Source organism: Lampetra planeri, chromosome 25, assembly GCF_965212315.1.
Source record: "Lampetra planeri chromosome 25, kcLamPlan1.2.h2, whole genome shotgun sequence".
Classification (NCBI taxonomy): Eukaryota; Metazoa; Chordata; class Hyperoartia; order Petromyzontiformes; family Petromyzontidae; genus Lampetra; species Lampetra planeri.
The window spans coordinates 844,929-867,257 of NC_136131.1; the positions used below are offsets into that span (position 1 = coordinate 844,929).

General features: G+C 53.7%; 1 protein-coding gene across 6 annotated transcripts in view; it reads left to right on the forward strand.

Annotated features, from left to right (window-relative positions):
• Positions 1-22,329, forward strand: part of PBLD (phenazine biosynthesis like protein domain containing) — an 82,077-nt gene that overhangs the window by 46,806 nt on the left and 12,942 nt on the right. For 4 of the 6 annotated variants that reach the window (XM_078605874.1, XM_078605876.1, XM_078605873.1 and 1 more), the window contains one exon: positions 11,599-11,698. In XM_078605874.1, the coding sequence (XP_078462000.1) occupies positions 11,614-11,698 (85 nt within the window). In that variant the 5' untranslated portion in view covers positions 11,599-11,613. Of the gene's footprint in view, positions 1-8,615; positions 8,931-11,598; positions 11,699-22,329 lie in introns of those variants that run through there. The other 2 variants (XM_078605872.1, XM_078605870.1) reach the window with 2 other exon arrangements.

The window sequence follows — 22,329 nt, forward strand, 5'->3', positions numbered from 1 at the left end:
CTACCGTTAATAAAAGAACTCGAACAAGCATTTCCATGGAAGTCTTTCATTACACAGACTTGCTCTTCATGCCTCAACGGGATTCTCGCCATTCTATTTGATGTATGGAAGGGAGCCCGAACCCCCGGTGCAGGTTCAGTTGGAAATGTGCCCTCCTCAGAAGGGGTCGGTAGTGCCGAACCCCATTTCGAAAATGCTTGAGCAGCTGCGGTTGGCTCGCGAGGCCGCTAGGAGCAACTCGGCCCGCAGGCAGGCTGGGAACGAGCGGCTGCGGGGACAGGGAGGGCCGGGGGTGCCTTGGAAAGAAGTGGGCATGGCGTGGTTGCATTTCCCTCAAGTGCCCGTAGGCACATCCCCAAAACTGTACCGTCCTTGGCAAGGACCAATCGAGGTCATTGAGGTCCGGCGGCCGCAGTGCGTGCATATTCGGTTGGGCCAGCGGCGCTGGTTCATGCATCCATCGCGGTTAAAGAGATACGTCTCGTCCGGTCCTGTTGATTCATCTCTACGTCCCTTGCGGCCAATGTCTGATATGTTCGGCGCGTCGACCGCCACGTCTGAGGAAACGGGACGTGAGGAGGATTGTTCTGTACCGCCTACAGGACCGGAGAGCCTAATGGCCTCGGCCTGAGCGATGAGGACTCCTGCAGTGTGACCATTCATCACGCCAGAGCGGAACCGTCTCTACCCACGGGGACGGTCCTGCTGCACACACACATTCGCAACGCGTCACTTTTAGTTGATTACGACGGGTTGTTCTCGTGACTTTTTCCCTGTTCTTGTTATTGTTCTTTGTTCTTTCACGGTCACTGCTTACAGTTACGTTAGTCATGGGTCATGTTTGTATATATTGACAGCTGGGACGGCTGCGTTTTATTCGTGGGGGGGGGGGATGATGTAGAGGAGTAAAATACGCGGTGCACACTGTTAACCGAGGGCTACCGAGGGCAAGCAGGTGTGCATGTGCAACATGGGGTTGCACTAACAAACCAAATACCTAAATAAGGGGCTAAGCAGGTGCGAACCAGGTCGACCGGTTGTGCACGCTGACACCGGAGGTGTTGCCAGGGAGATAGGAGATAAGGGTTGATTAATGGACGGATAGGCACCAGCCTGGCTAGCCTTAAAGAGACACACGAGAGCTCTCGGATAATTGGCCGGAGGATAAACGGAGGTGTGTGTGAGCGGAGCGAGAGAGTTGTTGCTGGGGACACAAGTGAAGACATCTCGCCACTGTTGCTCGAGCCGTCAACGGGATCTCAACCCTCACGCGTCGCCGGGCAGGTGATGGCCGATCCCCCCGCCCGGGACAGACGGGTGAGCGGGTCAGAGGGAACGTAGGTGAGGGCAGCGGTGGAGTTGTAGAAGCTGTTGTATGCTGAGACGCTGTGTGCGAAGAGACTGTGCGGAGTCGCTGTGTGCGACAACGCTGTGTGCGACGACGCTGTGTGCGAGGACGCTGTGTGCGGAGTCGCTGAGAGCAGAGCTGCTGAGTGCAGGCTAAGTGAGGTACAGAAGAGATAGGAATGGGGAGAAGTTGAGTATACGTGACTGTACCGATAGTTGTAGGTGCGCCTACAACTGGTGCAAGAATAGGTGAATAAAGTGTAAGCAGGTGACCTGTTACAACGTGTCAGTCTGAGTGATTTTACAAAACACGACACTAGTAACTCATTGGCATGTTTTGTTTACGTGAAAAACCTTACTAATTGGCTGTGTCGGGTGGTAGTGGGTTTAACAACACATTTATATTTACGCGATGTAACCCAAAATAACCTGTTATGGATAATATTGGTCGCGAACGCCTATCTGTTAAATAGACTATGTGATAGAAATGGGGTTAAATCTGTTTAGTGTTTCATTAGTACTGTAGATTCATTAGTAAACAGTCGCCTTCCCATTTGTAATGCGGGCGAAAGCGACCTTCCGGATGTGACGTCACAAGGAGGCGGAGCCAGGTGACGTGGGTGAAAGGTTGGGGTCCTTAAGTGGGTAAACCGGAAAGAGAAGGGAGTCGGGTTGTGAATGGAAAGGGGTGAGGCCACGAGGGCGAATGAGAGGAGGGGGGCACCGCCGGCGAGCGGGAGCCGACCCCAGAGTACAGCCAGGAAGGCTGTGTGTTAGAGGCAGCGGTGTGGCTGCAGAGAGTCGCAGGAGCGACGAAGAGAGAGGAGAGTACAGCCAGGAAGGCTGTGTGTTAGAGGCAGCGGTGTGGCTGCAGAGAGTCGCAGGAGCGACGAAGAGAGAGAGAGACAGCACGAGGCTGTCAGCGCTGCGGAGTGAGCAGCAGCGATTACAGCCAAGGAGGCTGAGAGTGAGTAACAGCAGCGGAGCTGCTGTGGGGGCTGCAAGAGCGACAAAGAACAGCAGCGGGGCTGCTGATGGTGACTGGAGTGACATCGGAACCAGCACTGAGAGAATAAGAAGAGACAGCCGTGTGGGTAATACAGTACGGACCAAATAAAGGACACTGAGCCAGAGATCGTGGTCAAGTCTTTTATTACATTGGTGTCAGAAGTGAAACGGCTTGTCAAGACGGCTCGGAAGAAAGAATATTCCTGTGCCATCATCTGCTACATCATCCGACTTACGATTGAGACAGATGGCGCAGCTGGAGACCTGGAAAATCGTGCTGGCGAAACCGTGTGAGCTCACCACGCCGACGACGGCAGTGGGGAGAGCCGATGGTGGTCTGCAGGCCGACGCCTTGCCTACGCTGCCAGCGCCATCTGCCACGCGGCACGAAGACGCCATCTTGGGCGTGGCAGGGGAGAAACGGCGGGAAGCCGCCATCTTGTCTTCACCGCGGCGGGGAGACGCCGCCATCTTCAACATCGCGGCGGAGAGGCAGCCTTGCGCTGCCATCTGGAGGTGCCGCGGGGAGAGCAGCCTGCTGTGAGCTGCTGTTTTGCGAGGGGGAGCTGCGAGGAGAGGACGACGACGCTACAGCTGCTGGGGCGGGAGCTCTCCCATCCTGGCTCGGGTGCGTGACAACGGAGCAGTCAAGTCGCCGAACGAGTTCTGCGAGACGACTCAAGTTGCCGCCCTGCCGTCCTCTTCTTGCTGCAGCCCCGGGCGGGTCGTAACGATACGCACCCGGCCCTTACACACACCTCACCCATCTTTCGAGGGCCGGGGGGGGGCGATTTTGTTTTCTCTCATGACTCGATTGTGCGGAGCGCGGTTCGGACTGTGGGTATGTGTGTGTAATAACGATGAACGCGCTATCTGCTTGTTGCTCAGTGTCAATGAAAGTGTGTACGAGTGTTGAGAATGGACGGAGAGTATGCTGTGCTTCTTGGGTGTAAATTGTGTGTGTGCGCTGCGGTGTGGAGTTGTTATATTGATGGCGAAGTTAATTATTAACTCGGGAGCGTCGGGTATCTTGCGCTGTATCATCTCGTGGGTTACCTTGTGCGATGGGCTTAATTGAAAAATATATATATATGTTTTTGGTGTATTGTGCTGCGAGGTGCTATGGGCGATGTGGTTGTTGCAAGAGAGAGAATATTTGTGTTGTTGCTGCAATGTTACGACTGGATTAATGGTGTGTTGGTTACCTGCAGATCGGCTTGCTATTGTGCTTAAATGTGCGCGTGTGATCGCGATATGCTGACTGTATGTGCTGTTACACCGTTCTGTACGGTTATGGGGTGCGATGCATTGATTGACTATTGGGGTTGGGATGTTATTAATTGTGCGTACCTGTTTGGAAATTGGTAACAAATTCGAGGGGGACCCTATTATTTGGTCGTATGGATGTTATGTACACGCGATTTTGGGTATATTATGGGTAACGGCGCTTTGTGAGAGAGAGAGCGCGCTTTGAGGGTGCGTGATGACGCCGTTGTGGGTGTCTCAAAGGTTAATGCTAATGGGACCGTAAATTGGCGCCAAGTTGCGTCGCGTATTCGGTTGGTCGCATGCAGCCACGAGTTGCTTTGCGAGTTGGGTTGTGTACCCAATGTGGTTGGTAAAATATTGGTTAAAAATTCCCCGATATGACTGCTGCGCGCAGCAAGCTGGGGCTGTGCGTCTATCGTTGTTGGGATTGTTACAATAAGACGGGGGAAGCAATTTGTGACCCCCAGCAAAGGGAAGCTGGGGTGCACGAATGGAGAAAACTGGCCACGTGTTCGCACGTTGGGCCGCCATTTTGCACACACGCGGGGTATGGCGTCGATGCGCTTTGCGGAAAGGGCCGCCATTTTGAGTGCGCGCGAGATATTGCGCGAACGCGCTGGGCGAAGGGGGCCGCCATTTTGAGCGCGCGGGAAAAACCTCGGTGGGGCAAATATTCCATCTGTTATGCCTGCCATTGTTGATTGGGTGATGCACGAGTGGTGGTCACGTCGGCCTATGGCTGATGGCTGACCTGACAGCCCGGAGGCGAAACCTCCGTGGTATGTCTTAAACTAATGGGCCGTGTGCTCATATGGCTCGGGGAGTCATGGTTCAGTTGTGCGGTGGCAGACTGAACCTGGTGTGCCGGGGGCTCACGGGTTTTGGGTTAGGGCGTTATTGTCTCTATAAGAGAACATTACCCCGTGGGGGGGGTCGTTGATATCTGGCCTTGCCGAGGGATTGATCTTCCCTTGGCTATGAAGCGCATTTCAAAGATTGATGGAGCTCGTTTGACGGGGTTGCAGTGGCAGACGTGTCTTATATATTTGGACGATATCATTGTCTTCAGCCGCACATTTGAGGAACATTTAACACGGCTGGAGACAGTGTTCACGAGGATGCGCTCTGCGAATTTAAAATTTAAACCAAAGAAATGCCACCTACTGCAACGGTTCGTCCGTTATCTGGGGCACATTGTGAGTGCTGAGGGGGTGTCCACGGATCCGGAAAAGACGGCGTGCGTCCGGGATTGGCCGACTCCGGCCACCGTGGGGGATGTTCGGCGGTTTTTGGGATTTGCCTCGTATTACCGAAGATTTGTGCCGGGTTTTGCGACGATTGCGAGGCCCTTGCATCTCCTTACGGGTAAAGGACGGAAATTTGTTTGGGGACAGCCGGAAGAGGCGGCCTTTCGGAGTCTGCGTGATCTATTGGCTACGGCTCCGACATTGGATTATCCCGATTTTGATCGCCCTTTCATTCTTGATACGGACGCGAGTGACACAGGTAATGGGGCGGTATTATCACAGTCTAAAGGGGGCGTAGAGTGCGTCGTGGCGTATGGTAGCCGAGTCTTGTCGCCTGCGGAAACACGCTACTGTGTCACTCGTAGAGAACTTTTGGCGGTTGGTTTTCCTACGGCAATTTCGACCGTACCTTTACGGTCGTTCTTTTATTGTGCGTACGGATCATGCGGCCTTGCAATATGCACTTAAAATGGACCAGCCATCGGGACAGTGGGCACGTTGGTTGGACACGCTACAGGCATTTTCCTTCCAAATTCAACATCGGAAGGGAGTGCGCCATGCGAACGCTGACGCACTTTCCAGATTACCAGGGCGCGCCCCTTGTAAATGTGCGTCGGGGACGCATAGGTGTTCGCCGATTCTAAACCCCCCTCAGCCGCTTACGTTGGCCGTCGAGAAGTCGGATACTCCGATGGAACCGGGACCGACTGACGGGGTTTTGAATCTGCTGCGGTCTGTCTGGATTCGGGAACAAATGATGGATGAGTTGTTGTTGTCCATGCGGAAGCGGTCTATGAGGGACAATGGGAGTCCGAGTACGGCTGTGGGGCCGCGAACCGCTCTCCGAGATGGTCTGCTTATGTGGCGAGAAGGGTTCCAGGAAAGCTGGCGTGTGGTGCTACCAACGTCCTTGCGATTCGAGTTGATTAGAACTCTCCATTGTGACACACTATTGCATTTAGGGGTGCAGAAGACTTTGTTGACGTTGCAACGTCATTATTTTTGGCAAGGCTGGTGTGTGTCCATCGCTGATGGGATAGTAAGGGAGGAGCATGGCCGAGTGCTGCTCATCCCCGAAATGGCACTAGCTGAGAATATGGTAAATGGATGTTGCCGTGGGTTGACGACCACGGTGAGGGTTACGGCGAATTAAACGTTACCGCTGGGGAGCGTGGCTCTCTCCACGCGAGGGTGTGCGATTAGGGGTTTTGTTGGTTTGTTGAGAGTGACTGTGGGTACATGCTGTGTACGTCTGAGGTCTGTGTTGGTCCTCAAGGGAGGACTGCTGGTGGGTAAGAGCAGAAATTTTTTGTTGTTGTTGTTTTCACGTGTAAATAATATTGCTGTTAAAATGTAAATACTGGGGCGTCCATCGCGGTTATTTGGGTAATTATTGGGGTTTTCTTAAGCGGCCCGGAATTACATCATCTCCACTATCCTGGGGCCGGGTGGCTGTCGTGTACGACATGCGGATGTGCGTTGTTGTGCTTTGTGCTGTTGTTGTTCTTGTTGTTATATTACATGCTTAGTGTCCTTTAAGGGGGAAGGTCGGTTCACCGCATTACGCTTTGGTATTGTTCAGCCGAGGTCGGCTGGGTTTTTTCTATGGGGGAGGGTGGTGTAATGCGGGCGAAAGCGACCTTCCGGATGTGACGTCACAAGGAGGCGGAGCCAGGTGACGTGGGTGAAAGGTTGGGGTCCTTAAGTGGGTAAACCGGAAAGAGAAGGGAGTCGGGTTGTGAATGGAAAGGGGTGAGGCCACGAGGGCGAATGAGAGGAGGGGGGCACCGCCGGCGAGCGGGAGCCGACCCCAGAGTACAGCCAGGAAGGCTGTGTGTTAGAGGCAGCGGTGTGGCTGCAGAGAGTCGCAGGAGCAACGAAGAGAGAGGAGAGTACAGCCAGGAAGGCTGTGTGTTAGAGGCAGCGGTGTGGCTGCAGAGAGTCGCAGGAGCGACGAAGAGAGAGAGAGACAGCACGAGGCTGTCAGCGCTGCGGAGTGAGCAGCAGCGATTACAGCCAAGGGGGCTGAGAGTGAGTAACAGCAGCGGAGCTGCTGTGGGGGCTGCAAGAGCGACAAAGAACAGCAGCGGGGCTGCTGATGGTGACTGGAGTGACATCGGAACCAGCACTGAGAGAATAAGAAGAGACAGCCGTGTGGGTAATACAGTACGGACCAAATAAAGGACACTGAGCCAGAGATCGTGGTCAAGTCTTTTATTACACATTCATCAGGACCTCAATAACGTCCTTCGTTGTCGCCTGAAGTCACGCCGCAAATGCTTTTGGACCCAGGCGCTTAACCTTCAGCAATGCGAGTTCAACCCCGATGAAGCTTGGATAGCTGAATGGAGTTCAAAAGAACTCATAAACACCTTGTCGTAAAAGATCCAACGCAGAAGATCCCCTGGGTTTTTATCTTCCACGGAGCTCATGGGCCACCCTAAACCGCATCCACCACGAGCCCCCCCCTCCCACGCACAGCACAGCTGCTGAAGAGCTCTGGGCCATGCTGTGCCCCCTGCTGCCACGGAACGTTCGATCGATACTCGAACATTTTATCGTTTTGTGAACAAATTCGTTTAGATTCACATTGCTCGTAATAGTGAGTTTTCGTACAAAAAACGCTCGTGAAGGGAGACACACTTGTAGTGATCACTACCGTACCTCGGGTTCCTTCTTCATGTTTATATTTCTTATATCGATCTGGGAAAATCTGTGGTGATGCAGAGAAACATTTTTGTATTGGTAAGAGGTTGGACACTGAAGGAACGAAGTGGAAGGTTTTCAGGAAACTATTTACTTATCACCAAAGTGAAATAAGTAAAATGCCTTTCTCTTAAAACGTCCCGCGAAATACAGATGTGTGTGTGTCGCTGTTCGCGCCACAGTACTGGTGTTGGTCATGAGCGGGAAACAAACTCGGGTTGTTGGGTTCATAGTGCAGCGCACTAACCACTGCCCCACCGTTCCCAACACAGAGCACGAACCACTGCACCACCACTCCCCACACACACAGTGCGCTAACCCCTGCACCACCACTCCCCACACACACAGTGCGCTAACCCCTGCACCACCACTCCCCACACACACATTGTGCTAACCCCTTCCCCACCGCTCCCCCCACACACACAGTGCGCTAACCCCTGCACCACCACTCTCCACACACAGTGTGCTAACCACTTCCCCACCGCTCCCCACACACACAGTGTGCTAACCACTGCACCACCACTCCCCACACATACAGTGTGCTAACCACTTCCCCACCGCTCCCCACACACACACTGTGCGCTAACCACTGCACCACCACTCCCCACACACACAACGCGCTAACCACTGCCCCACCGCTCCCCACACACACATACAGTGCGCTAACTCCTGCACCACCGCTCCCCACACACACAGTATACTAACCACTTCTCCACCGCTCCCCACACACACACAGTGCGCTAACCACTGCCCCACTGCTCCCCACACACACAGTGCGCTAACCACTGCCCCACCGCTCCCCACACACACACGCAGTGCGCTAACCACTGCCCCACCACTCCCCACACACACACAGTGAGCTAACTACTGCCCCACAGCTCCCCACACACACAGTGCGCTAACCACTGCCCTACCGCTCCCCACACACACATAGTGAGCTAACCACTGCCCCACCGCTCCCTACACTTCTCTGTGCGTCTCTTTGTTGTGCAGTCGCCGCCCTCCCTCTGCCCGGGGCCATGCAGGCGCCCAATGAGCAATGGGGGCGGCTCCACGGTGCCCACTCAGCCCCCAGCACCCCCCTCTCTCTTCAACTGTGCATGCTAAATAATTAGACACTTTCACAACTCACTCAACTAACCATTCAGTTGCATCTTCCTAAGTGTTCACCAATCACACACACACATACTCAAGTGCATCAAAAAGTAGGACCGCATTTTTGCACGCTCAAGTGACAGAGAGATTGTCGGGTGAGCGCCATCGGGAGGGATGGAGCTGCCTGTGTTCGTGGTGGACGCGTTCACAGGCGTGCCTCTGAGTGGGAACCCTGCCGCCGTGTGCCTGCTCGGCCAGGTGAGCTTGGAGGTCGCCTCCTCGGGACCGCAGTCACTCAAAGGTCGTCGTCCTCACCAAGTCTGACACGTTCGCCATCGTGGCGCACGCTGGTCGCCATATGGCACAGGGGTTTGCGTGCGGCTACAGCAGAGGCAGCAGAAGAATCCGGATATTTATTTAGACTGGGGGAATCCATTGAGCTATAAAGCTCTTTTTCACAGACGTCCAGTAGCACGGTTATCGTGGGCTACGTTGTGGAGAATATAAGTAACTACATTAATAATCGGAAATGCCTCCTCCTTTACATAGCTGTCCCCCCACATACGACACACGTGTGATATTTACACATCAGCCACACGCATGGCCTCCTTTTTGCGAGTGCATCCTTTCAGCAGCTTTGATTCAAGCGAGCCTGAATCTGCCGTTGAGACACCGAGTCCAGAGTGTTTCTTGTGTTGTACCAATGCTGCTCAAATTATGCATCCCCAGGTCATGTGGCTGATGAGATGTGCAAGAAATACATTCTTGCATTCATACTCTTTGGTTCTTTCGGTAAAGTCACGTAGATAAAAAATAACTAAATTAAATCACGACGTTTCGGAGGCAACACAAGCTTCCGTCATCAGGTGGAACAGCGACAGCAAAATTACTGTAGTAATTATGTGACTTTACCGAAAGAAGAAAATATCCTTGCAGTCACAAAAACTTCAAATCTAGATTCTTGCATTGTTTATATGGGACATGTGTGCAGGAGACGTATTATATGTTTATTTATATATTTCACCATTTGTGGTTTTCAACTCTCATTTCCTAGATTTCTTTAAAAAAAATCATTATTTTCACGTCTTTGCTGACTATGAATTAGAAAAGATGCTCCTCTCTGTCGTTACCATGGCAATCTTACTACCAGAGGTCGCAACCGGGTACCCGATACCCGTACCCTACCCGATACCCGGCTACCCGATACCCGGCTACCCGTACCCGGCCGGGTACGGGTAGCCGGGTATCGGGTAGCCGGGTATCGGGTACCCGTTTTCGACCCTGGTGCGGCCGGGTACAGGTACGGGTAAGGAATCAAAACCCGTTTGCGACCTCTGCTTACTACTCACAACTTTGTTGCTGGTGATGAAGTCGTCTCTCTGGTCGATGTGCTATGAAGGGCCATTGCTCTGAACTTCACCTATTTATATTTTTTTATTTTAATGCCACAATGTTATTGACTGTTTATTTTTATTTTTGTACGTAGTGTTTTAACCGCTTCCAATGCAGCCGCAGCATCACCAAATAATTATTTAGAAGGTTGGTTAATACCCTTATATATTACAATATGTTTTACTTGTTCATTATCATCGCTTGTTGTTGGAAAATATGTTGAAAGATAAAATTATTTAACTCGATCTGAAGAATCAACCCGTGTTTGCCTGGGGACAGAATTGAGATAAATTAATTGTAGACAGAGTTGGTATCAGTGTGATGAGAAGAGTGGAGATCGCCAGACTTGTGAAAAGCGACAACAATTTTTTTTAAATCACAAAGGGAGAGTTGATGGTGATCATGAAGAGTGGAATTGTCAAGTCTATGTTTGGCCTAGTCACAAACAGTGTTAGACCAGAGAACGCCAAAAGGCAAGCAGCACACATTTTATTTAGAGAAGCATAGCGCCATTGTTTTTAATCACATTGTGCTGGTAGCCTTTTAGCATTCTCTGGTCTAACACTTTGAGACTAGGCTCTAAGGAAAGTTGTCTGTTGTGGACCAATCACTTGCGAAGACAATGCATATATTTACAGAGCATGTTTTTTGTTTGCATGTTCATCACAAGTATATGTGGTTAATACTGGTAGAAACCTCCTGGTTACACCAGCCCACAGGGGATTGTTTTCGTCGTGCAGGGAGGGGCTGGGTGGGGAGGGAGGGGCTGGGTGGGGAGGGTGGGGCTGGGTGGGGGTGGGAGGGGTGGGGCTGGAAGGGGAGGGGCTGGTCACCCCGTGGCGCCCTTATAAAACTCAACGTTTAACCAACTCACGCCGGCTTGTGCCCGCCCTCACAGTCGGGCATATTTGCGGAATACACCACGCCGCCGTTGATTCTGGCCATTGACCGAGCAACCTAACGTTCCTACCAGCTCCCTCCGCAGGAATGTGTTGCAGACCTGATTCCTTGCAAAAGGTTTCTGTTTGGTGTTTTAACATCTGAATACAACTGTTTTATTGCAGGAAGGGTAAAGCCTATTCTTATACTAAGGGGCCGTCCATAAATGACGTCACGCGATTTTTGACGATTTTCGACCCCCCCCCCCCCTAGTCACACGGCGTCACAAAAAGTCAGACCCCGACTAAAATATGACGTCACAAAGCTCTGCCCCCCCCCCCAAAAAAAACATGCTTCAAATCGCTTTAAACGATTGTCATTGTAGTGCGTATTTAATGTGGCGCTGCACTCTGATGTTGTAGGAGTAAACATTTATTAAAAAGTCTATTTAATTAAGTAGAACGGGTTGTCTATATTTGTTTAAAGTTGCGCATTTTGATGTGATGTCACATTTCTACCCCCCCCCCCCCCGTCGTCACACATCGTCATAAATGTCTGCCCCCCCCCCCAGGTGCGTGACGTCATTTATGGACGGCCCCTAAGATTTACTTTTATTCTGCGGGTTTTTGTCTCTTGGCTACCATGTCTCCTGCAGGATCTGGCAGAGGAGATGCATCAGAAGATTGCGGCAGAGATGAACCTGTCAGAAACGGCGTTTGTGCGCACGCTTTCTCCAATGGACGACTTCAGTTCAGGTCAGCAGCCCCAAACGTCAGTACAAGTTCAAGGTGCAGCCCTGTAGTTGCTCGCTCACGCCACTGCTGGCGGAAGGGCCTCCCACTAGAGTGAGCTCTGGGGCATACTTGCTCTACTCCTCCACGCCGCCCACACCGTGTTGGAAGAGGTGGGAGTACACCTATACTGACCCCACCACGCGCAACCTGCTCCATCGGCTAACTTTGGTGAATCCGTTCATACTGCTGCTGGGTGAATCGAGGCGGGAGGGGGTGATTTAAGAAACCTGCTCCCACGTTCGACCCGAATTGAACCATTGACCTCTGGATTGCAAGTTCAGCGTGGTAACCATTAACAAGCCTCTGGCATTTGCTTGCTTAAATCGCACCACACTTGCACATTTCCACTCAATGCGTGCTCGCGTACACCAGTGCGAGGAGTGGTTGATAGCAGGGAGGCAAGCCGGGAGTGGTGCTTCTGTAGTGACTGAAGCAGCAGAACGTGAGCTCGAGAATACCGTAAGGCAATGCTGCTGGTGGGTTATTACTGTACACATCATCAATAGAGTGGTGGCACAGTGGTTAGTGCACTGCGCTACGGACCCGGCAACCCGAGTTAGATTCCTACTCACGGCCAACATCGGTGAAGAAGAATATCCGAACCGGTGTTGGGCATCCTCGAAGCCGCCTCAGCCTCAAATGAGTACCTGGCGCTGTGTTGATGAAACATCGCCACTGGGGAGACAAAGGCAGTTGGGCTTGGTGTTGCCCACCCACCCCCTCGTGTGCCATTCCAGCCTTCAGAGGTGCTTGCTAACAGCACTTTCCACAAAAGTCTGTTAAGGCTATATGAGGGATCTTTGTCGTTGTAATAATATACATTACCAGGCGAGAGAGGAGTCAATTGAATCCAGTGCAAACTCTGTATTTGAACTACATTTAAACTTGTAAAGGAGAGCCGACACAAGATTGCAGGGGTTTCGTCTTTTAATCCTTTTCTCACATCCACACCTGTCCCCCGCCATCCCAATCTCGTTCCCGCCAAAGGCCCCCTCTTCCCGCCCATTCTCCCCTTATATCTACTCGATCACCCCTCCCACTAACCCTCCTATTGGTGGGAATCCTTCCCCTGACACCCCTACATCACCCTGCCCCCCCAGAGATAAAAAAAAAACGTTCTCGGTTCTGCCTCCCCCATGGACCATTTAAGTCTCCCCATGCCTCCCACCACTGACAGTGACGACAGCCCTTAACCCCCCCACAACCATACAATGAAATATAACACAACAAAATCAATTGCGCGGCCTGCCCAGGTCTCCAGCCAGCGTCCCGTAACAGCCCGGACATCCACAGGCAGCAGATGACCGTGGCAGCCCCCTCCTTCGAAGGCCCTCTCGTCGCGGTCCCTGGTTCGGTGGTGCCGGTGTCGCCTTGCCTGGCGCCGCTGTCTCTCCGGCCCCCGCTCGTGCCGCCGCTCCGTCAGGCCTCACATGGGGTGCTGTAGGTGACAAGGAAACACAGGGCACCGAACCCCCTGCCAGTCGGCGCGTGGTGGTCGGCGACCCTGGCCTGGGTAGGGATGATGATGATGTTGGCAGTGATGTTGGTGGTGATGTTGGTGAAGATGACGGTGGAGAGATGTATGGCTTAAGGCGGGTGGGGTGTACAAACCATCGTCGCTTACCCAGTTGGACCTGGACGCACTGCGGTCGGAGTGCTTTAATGACCTCGACCGGCCCTTTCCAGGGTCGGTGCAGCTATGGTGAGAGGCCAACCGGCACCTGAGGACAGTGTAGCCATGCCTGGTCCCCGACTTTAAAGGGCTTGGCTGTCACTGTCCTCTCCCGTATCCGTACATTACTCTCTTGGCTCGTGGCCGATGTGGCCTCGGCTGCTTGGCGGGCCTCTCTCAAATAAATGAGGGAGGTCTTTAGTGCCTTCGGCCATGTGTCAGCTCTTGCGGGAATGTCCGTCAGCTGCACCTCAATAGACGGAACGGGATCCCGTCCGTACATCAGGAAAAACAGCGAGAACCCCGTTGCCGCGTGCGGGGCCACCCTGTACGCCGCTAAGACCGATGGAATGTGGAGGTCCCAGTCGGAATGGTTTTCGTCCACCACTTGGGACAGCATGGCCGCTATGGTGCGGTTAAGCCGCTCTACCATCCCATCGGTCTGGGGATTATACGGAGATGTTCGGACCTTTTTAGTGCCCAGGATAGAGCCCTGATCCGTAAGCAACCGCTCCGGTGCCCCCTTATCAAGGACATAGCCTCCCACGAAGGCATCGGCGATGGTCTGTGCCGTTTGGTCCGGGAGGGCCCACGCCATCGGCCACCTCGTGCAGTACTCGACTCCGACCAACAGATATTTATTTCCCCGTGGTGTGACCGGCAGTGGTCCCAGGATGTCCAACGCAACCAATTTGTTGACCCTGGTCACCGTGATGGGCTGTAGGGACGCCCGGCTTACCCGGGGTGGCGGCTTTCGCCGCGCACATTCAATGCAGGTAGCGACCCATCGATGCACGTCAGCGGTCATACCTGGCCAAAAGTACCGACCCTGTGTTGTATATGTTGGGTATGAAAATTTTGATGTGTTGTATGCGTGCGTGGGTGAAATTATTATGTTGTATATGTGGGTTATGAATATTCAGTGAAAATAATAATAATCAAATGAAATTTGGCCAAATGTGTAATTATCCGGAAATATGTTAATTGATGTAATTATGCACATTTAATTATGCCAATTCGAGAGGTAATCGTAGTAATTATGCGAGTGGGTGTAATTATGATAATGCAAGTCGTTATGATAACCAGACCCCGCCTCGGTGACGAGGGTGGGTTATCGATCGGAATAAGGCAATTAATCGTATGCAGTTATGCAGGTGTGGTGTAAGTATGCAAGATTAACTTAGATTAACTCGGCATCGTTGTCTAGGTTCGTCTCATTCTCGCTTATCTTTAGGTCCCCGGTTCACCCCGTTATCGCTTTAACATTTACTGAGTATGTATGTGTGTTTATTAAGGTCACCAAGTTCAGATCTCAACGCAGAAGCAGATCTTATGCATAGACTTCAGGAAAGAATCACACAACCACTTCTGTATTAATCAATTTATTACTAATTCAACCTGAACTATGATATAGTATGCGAACTCTCAATCCCGGAACGTCAACACGGCATCAATACAGTATCATCAATGATTGTCTGATTTCACTTGACAACGGCACATGGATCCCGCATAACGCGATGGTTGTTAGTGAGAGAGAGAGTCGTTAAAACATGCAAATACTATGCTAAGAAAAACCTTAACGTTAATGAATGATTACTCAATATTATTCACGCAGTACCGTACTCCTTATTGATAGGATGCGAGTACGTGCGGCGATTATGACTGAAAGATCCTTGAAAGATTATACGGCGATAAAAAAACACAATCAAAACAGTTATTATTCTTAAAGGCACCAATCTCAACAGATACATCGGCAGGTTATCTGACAGCAGAATGGCTCGGAGTAAAGGCCTGCGACGGCGCTCCTTTTCCGAAGATCGTTATCTTATACAGAGTTTACTAATTGGGGACCAGATCACCTGTTAAGGATCTGGTGGGCCACCACTCCCCACGTGAGCGTTGCTCGGCGGAAGGAGGTGCCAAGAATCAATTCGTATTGATGGATCTGTTGGGAATTTATGCGATTAAGAGTACAGCCCACTAAATATTAAAGATAAAATTACGAATACTCTTATAAACGACAGATGGCCATCACTCGGTCGTTGGGATGCCTTCACAGCCACGGGCGGCTTATGGGTTCGAGTGGGTTTGAGTGGTAAGAGTTGTCTTCAATAGTCAGTGTTCGGAGTCGGTTCTTTATGTCAAACAGACGCCTGGTGGTCGTGTGGTGAGGGGGCGGTGCGCGTCATACGTATTAGTCGCTCCTCTGTCGCCGTGGGGAATTTGGTTTGGATGCTCGGTCGGTAGGTGGCGCCCACAGCTCGCTCCTGGCGTGCAGTGTTGGGTCGTCACCTCGTCGCCAAACCGCGACGCTGGCGGCCAGCAGAGGGACCTCCGACTCGGCAGAGGTTGGCCCACGCGGCCGAGTTGAGCTGTCAAGCGGGTCTTGCCCGCCTGCAGAGGAGACGGGGAGCCGCTTGAGTCGAGCCCCGAGAGCCGGCTGAACTCGGCTGAGTCCCAGAAGCTGAAGAGTCGAGCCGACCCGTTGGTCGCAGCTCGCCCTTGAGTTGACCCGCTCGGTCAACTCCTGAGCCGACCCACTGGTCGAGCTCGGCTGGTGAGTTGACCCTTCTGGTCGAACTGGTTTCCAATGCTCAGGGTCCTTTCTTTTATGCCGAAAAATCCCTTTGGGTCCTGCCCACAAGGCGGGGTTTCTTTCGATTTTTGCTGTGTCAGGATCTGTCCGTAGGTAGGTGTGTTCATGTGTGTGTCCATATGTCCGTGTCCTTGTGTGCATCACCCACGGTATATTCCGTTGTCATACTCCCTCCATAAAATCCATAAGCAAACAATCAGATGTTACAAATTGCCTCGAAATCGTCTCTCTGTCTGGGTGCAATATTATCTCTTGTCTGGCCTTCTTCATGAACCAAAACACAGACGTTACAAATCGTCTCACAGGCGTCTCTGTCCGTGTTGCACGACCTGGAGGGAGGGGCACACTCCCTCCGACCCTCACAGACGCACACAGACATGGTTAAAACGTTTTAAATTAACATTTGTCCCTTACCATTTCCCAGTTATGATTCTGTATGTAGCCTAAGGTGTGTCGTTTCCCATCGTGGTGCTTGACCCAAGTGGAGGTGCCTCCCCGAGCACATACACACTCCCATCCCGCGCTGCGGGGATACAAAGACGGCCGGGATCTCCCTTTCTCTCCGACCCTGGGTTTAACATCGCTCTTTATTATGTATTTTATTTCGACCTGGTGGTGATTTATCCCGCTATCCTGGCTTTTCATAAGTTTTACTTTTGTCCTTTCATGCATAGGCTTATTATTATTAATTTATTTCCGATATCTTAGGTTAAGGGGTAAGTTTCTTGATCCTAGGAATTCGTATTCCTTGGTGTCTGCATGGTTATATAAGCGGAATATAGTTGACGGTGAATAGCGTTAACATTGATGTTATGTACGATATTATGTATTGTGATGTCTTTAACTTAACTTGTTGGTCGGCTTTACTGACATGAAGTTGCATTTCATAGCCTCGCAGTCTTTGCCTCACTCTGTCTCTGCTCGCCGTTGTTGTTGCTGTCCAGCTGACGCCGTTAACTCAAGGCCTCATTAATTTCCGTCACTCCTTGTAGGTGAGGGCGGTTGAACCTTGGAGTCAGTTCTGGTTTTTGTCTGCTTGCTTTTCTGATGTCCCCTGACCCCGGGAGTTATTATTTCTACTTTTATGGCCTGTCGAAGCCCGACTCGCTGTTGCTGGGCTTGGTGGGTCGCTGGGTTGGTGTGTTCCCGGCTTTTTTTGCTTACGTTTGCAGTTCGCCGTGCTCTTAATTTCCTTCCCTCTTCAACCTTATATCGACTATTCGCTCCTGTCTGGGTGCGATTCAATTTTGACTTAGGAAGGTTCTGATTGTCATATGCTTCGGGTCGAGTTGTATATTAAAGTATGGAAATAACATTTCATATTGACTTAATGATGGTGATGGTTCAGTAGGCGTAACTTGTGGCCTGGTTTAATTGGAGTGGGTGTGAATATCAATAACTTTAGCCTACCCTGTTGTTAAATTCTGACTTTAACGTTACTTTAATAGCAATACAGAATAATTGAGCTTTTCGTCTTAACTAGGCGAACGCGAACTTCTGGTGACCCCTGCAGCCTTGTTATTCAGCTGAGTCTGCATCCTTGATATACAACGCTCTTATTCGTCTCACTGTGGCCATCCAACCTTCTGCTCTGGGAGTGTTATTCTTAATTTCAGGTCAAAGGCCCCCTCACGTTCAGCCGTGCAGGGTTGTTAATCAGCTCCCTCCCCTGTGTACACAACCTTGAGCTGACCCACTTCGTTTAACCACTCACCCCGGATTTATCTTCCTTGAGGCAAGGTGGCAAATTCTGTCATCCCAGACCTCCTCCAGTTCATCACTTAACAACACCTGGTGTTTTGCAGTTTGCTGCGCTTTGGGGTGTTTTCATTCATTATATATCAAGTAAAAAGATAATATATAAAAATATCAAGTTTGGAAGAAGGCTTAGGATACAACACCTGTAATGTGTACAGTGTCTTCCGCCCCGCCAGGTGCAGCAGCTGGCGGCCGTGTACGTCCATAACCAATTGTTGACGCAGCGACTCCGGAACTACCAGGCATCGCCGGCGCCCTGTCGGGTCCCATCACATGAGGAGGTCCTCCCATACGATGTACTCCTCCCCCCCTGCCTCTGCTGAGGCACGTAGTGTTCGCAGTGGGGCTTCCTCCAGCTGTAGCCATCTCCAATCGTCCAAGGTCAGCCCCAGGTCGTGGTCGGTCAGCTGGACCTCACCCTGTGCGCCCTCCGCCGTGCGTACGGGAGCGATGACCGTCCCCTCCGGCCTCGCCTCCTTGCAGCGTGCCCCGCCTGTGGTGCATGCACAAGGGCCCTGGGGCGCCAGTCGGGACAATGCGTCTGCGTTGGCGTGTCTGGTCCCTTTGCGATGCACCACTTGGTACCTGTACTCCTGCAGGCACTCTATCCATCTGGCCAGCTGGCCCGAAGGCTGGTCGATGCGGAGCGAATACTGCAAGGCCGCGTGGTCAGTGCGGACTGTAAATTTGCGACCATACAGGTAGGGTCGGAATTGCTGCACGAAGTGAACGACTGCCAGGAATTCCCTACGTGTGACGCAGTAGCGCTGCTCCGCTGATGAAAGCACGCGACTACCGTAGGCGATAACCACCTCCCGACCCTGCTGGACTTGTGACAAAACACTGCCGATGCCCACATCGCTGGCGTCCGTGTCCAGGATAAAGGGGAGGCCAAAATCCGGAAAGGCGAATGGTGGTGCATTTGTCAGACGTGAGCGCAGCTGCTGGAATGCCTCTTCCTCCAGAGGGCCCCAATAAAACCTCTGGTTCTTCGCCGTCAACACGTGCAAGGGCTTGGCAATGGTTGCGAAGTTGGGTACAAACCGGCGGTAGTAAGAAACGAAACCCACAAACCGGCGTTCCTCTGGAACCGTTGTGGGAACAGCCCAGGCCCTCACGCAGGCCGTCTTTTCCGGGTCTGTAGCCACTCCAGACTCAATAACGACGTGGCCCAAGTAGCGTACCGACGACTGCATAAGGTGGCACTTCGACGGCTTGAGCTTCAAGTTCGCGTTCCGGAACCGCAGGAATACCTGACGTAATCGGTCAATGTGTTCCTCGAATGATCGGCTGAAGACAATGACGTCATCCAGGTAGATGAGGCACGTTTCCCATTGGAGGCCTGCTAAGGCCAACTCCATTATGCGTTGGAACGTCGTCGGCGCAGTCTGGAGGCCCATAGGCAGGCAGTTGAACTCGAACAGGCCCTGTGGTGTCCGGAACGCTGTTTTAGGCCGGGAGTCCGCGTCTAGTGGGACCTGCCAGAACCCGGACAATAAATCCAGCGTACTGAAAAATTTTGCTCCCGCTAGTGCATCCAATGAGTCGTCGATACGTGGTAGGGGATATGCGTCGGCCAGCGTGACGGCATTGAGGCGTCAGAAGTCCACACAGAATCTCAGTGACCCGTCTGACTTCTTGACTAGAACCACCGGTGCCCCCCAGGGACTCGAGGATGGAGAAATTATGTCGGCCCGCAGCATCTCCTGCACCGCTTGTTGAATGTGCCCTTTTTCCATTGGGCTCATTCTATATGTGTTTTGGCGCAGGGGTGCGGCATCTCCCGTGTTGATGTGGTGCTGCGACATTTGTGCGCCCTAGGTCGAACGGTCCCCGGCTGAACACGTCCGAGAACTCATGCAATAACGAGTGCAGCTGGTGTTTCTGGTCGGGCGGCAATCCCGGCTCCGGCCCCGCCAGCTGGTCCATCCACGATTCGGCCCCTCTGTCCTTGGACTGGCTGATGCTGCCTACAAGCTCGGGCTCCATCCCAGGGGCTCCTAGTGACAAGGGACTAACGTGGGCCAGAACTGTTCCCTCCTGTACCATTGCTGTTCTATTGGAGGTGTTCAGCACCTGAATGAACAGATGCTGGTTCCTCTGGATAATAGTTTCGGCTCCCACCAGCGCATGGTGATCCGTGGCAGCTGACGCCGGAGACACCAGGATGGGTGAGTCCGGTCGGGCTGTCATGAGGGGGGACCGATATCGCAGCGGAATCAGCATCTGCCGGGGGAATGGAGACAGACTTACTGACCAGAGCCTGCACATAGGGTACACCCCGGCCGGCCCCCTCCGCCTTTAGGAAATGGAGATGCGTTCCCTGGACTTCCACCCGCCCATTAGCCAGATCGATTTTCATTGGCATCCGCCTCAGAAAGTCCGTCCCCAACAGGCAGGGTACGGGAAATGTTGCGGAGACATGGGTCCTGCTACCGAAATCTGCCCAATCTGTATCGGGGCTTCAACCTGGCCCAGGAAGCCCATGCTGCCTCCATTTGCTGCAATGAACGTCGTCTTAACGGGGACTAAAGGTCGGTTTTTATCCGGCAGCATCTTGTGCATGGTGCTCGAGATGATCGTGGCTGATGCCCCCGTGTCAACCAAGATACGTGCTGACATTCCCGCGATTTCACCGACCAGGACCAAGGTTCCTGACGTGGCCGCTACCACCCGCCTTGCCAGCTTCCTCTATTGTGTGGCTGAGTCTGGCCACTGACCAGGCGGCGTCTCGTTATCCTGCGGTGCATGGTGAGATGATGGGGGATGGATGTGAATGGACCGAAGATGGGGTTCCCCCCTTTGGAGTGCGTCGCAGCAGGGTGAACGCGCCCTTGTTACATAGTGTGGGCTTCCCCCTGGGTTGCGGGCTGGGCTCTCTATGTGGTGCAAATTGCCCCCCCTTGATGACGTAGGATGGGCCCCCCTTGTGGTGTGGGGGGGGGGCCCCCCATTGTAGGGGGTGGTGGGGATTGGGGGTTGGGCCTTCCCGTGAGCCCCTCCCTTTTCCCCTCCCCTTCCTTTCTCACGGGGGCGTGGTCCCCCTGGTCCCGTCTCGCTCCTCCGCAAAGCGGTGGTGAGGCGGGCCGTGGAACTGCTCCAGGGCGCAATGTCAATTTTGTGTGCTGCCTCAGCCCAGGGGCTGTTAACCCTGGCAACTCGCCGGCGTCGCAGGTAACTGGTGACGACACTTCCGGTTGTGACGGCACGTCCGCCCGCGGAACCACGCCCGCCCCCGACGGCACGTCCGGCTGCGACGTCACTTCCGGTCGCGACGTCACGCCCGGCCGCGACGTCACTCCCGCCCGCGACGTCACTCCCGCCCGCGACGTCACTCCCACCCGCGACTTCACTTCCGCCCGCGACCTCACTTCCGCCCGCGACGCCACGTCCGGTCGCGCCGACACGTCCGGTCGCGACGTCCCTCCCGGCCTCGGCGCGATTCCCAGCGCGGTCCCCGGCCTCGGCGCGATCCCCGGCGCGGTCCCCGGCGCAATTCCCAGCGCGGTCCCGAGCCCCGGCGCAATTCCCGGCGCGATCCGCGACACCACTTTCGGCCACGACGTCACTTCCGGATGCAACGTCACGTCCGTTCGCGACGCCACTTCTGGTCGCGACGCCACTTCTGGTCGCGACGCGATCACCGGCCCCGTCGCTATCCCCAGCGCGATCCCCTTCCCCCGACCAGGACAGTGGGGAACGACACCGACGGCGCCCACCCCGAGGAGACTCCCGGTGAGTTCGCGGTGTCGAGGTTGTAATTGCTCGGCCCGACCGAGAGGCCGGGCGGGACGGCGTCACTCGCCTGGATCCTGTCGGCGTTCGGCCCCGGCGGGTTCCAGGTGGCGTTGGCGGCCTCCGGCTCCGTGCGGCACCCCCTCGCCACATGCCCCTCTCGACCACAACGGTGGCAGACCCACGGGGCGTTCAGTCGGGGTGGCTCGGCGCGATGTTGTAGAGGCGGCTGCCAGCGACGCGGCGGCTGGTCGCGCCCCTGGTCCCTCTGCTCTGCCAGTCCCCGGATCGCCGCGTACACCTCCCGCAGCGATGGCTCCGGCTCAGACGTTGGGGGTCCGTTCCCAGCTGCCACACAGGCAGCCTGTGGCGATGGTGCAGGTTCGGCGGTTGGTGTCGCTGGACCCAGTAGCGCCACGGCAACGGCTCGGCTGTTCCCCCCCGCCACGCCAGCCACCCGGCCCACGGGTGGCGCCCGGCCCATGACCTGCTCGTGGGCTTGGATGGTCCGGGCATTCCTCCCGCGTCACCACGGGCATTACAACGCCGGCGCGGCAAGCGTAGGCGATGAGGTGCTCGGCCACGAGGCCCTCGAGCGCTTTTTCAGCCAGGCGAGGGAAAGCCCTCCTCGCCAACACGAGCAGCGCACCCCTGTAGGCTAAAGGGGATTCTCTAGCCCCTCGCTGGCGGTCCTGGAACCGTTTAAAGGCTCCTTCCGCCGGGCAATAGATCTCCCCCAAAGCCTCGTAGGCCGCCTGTAGCGTGGTCTTGCTGTGCGAGGGAAGGGAGGTGTAAGAGGAGAGTGCCTCTTCGCCCAGAACGGATGGCAAA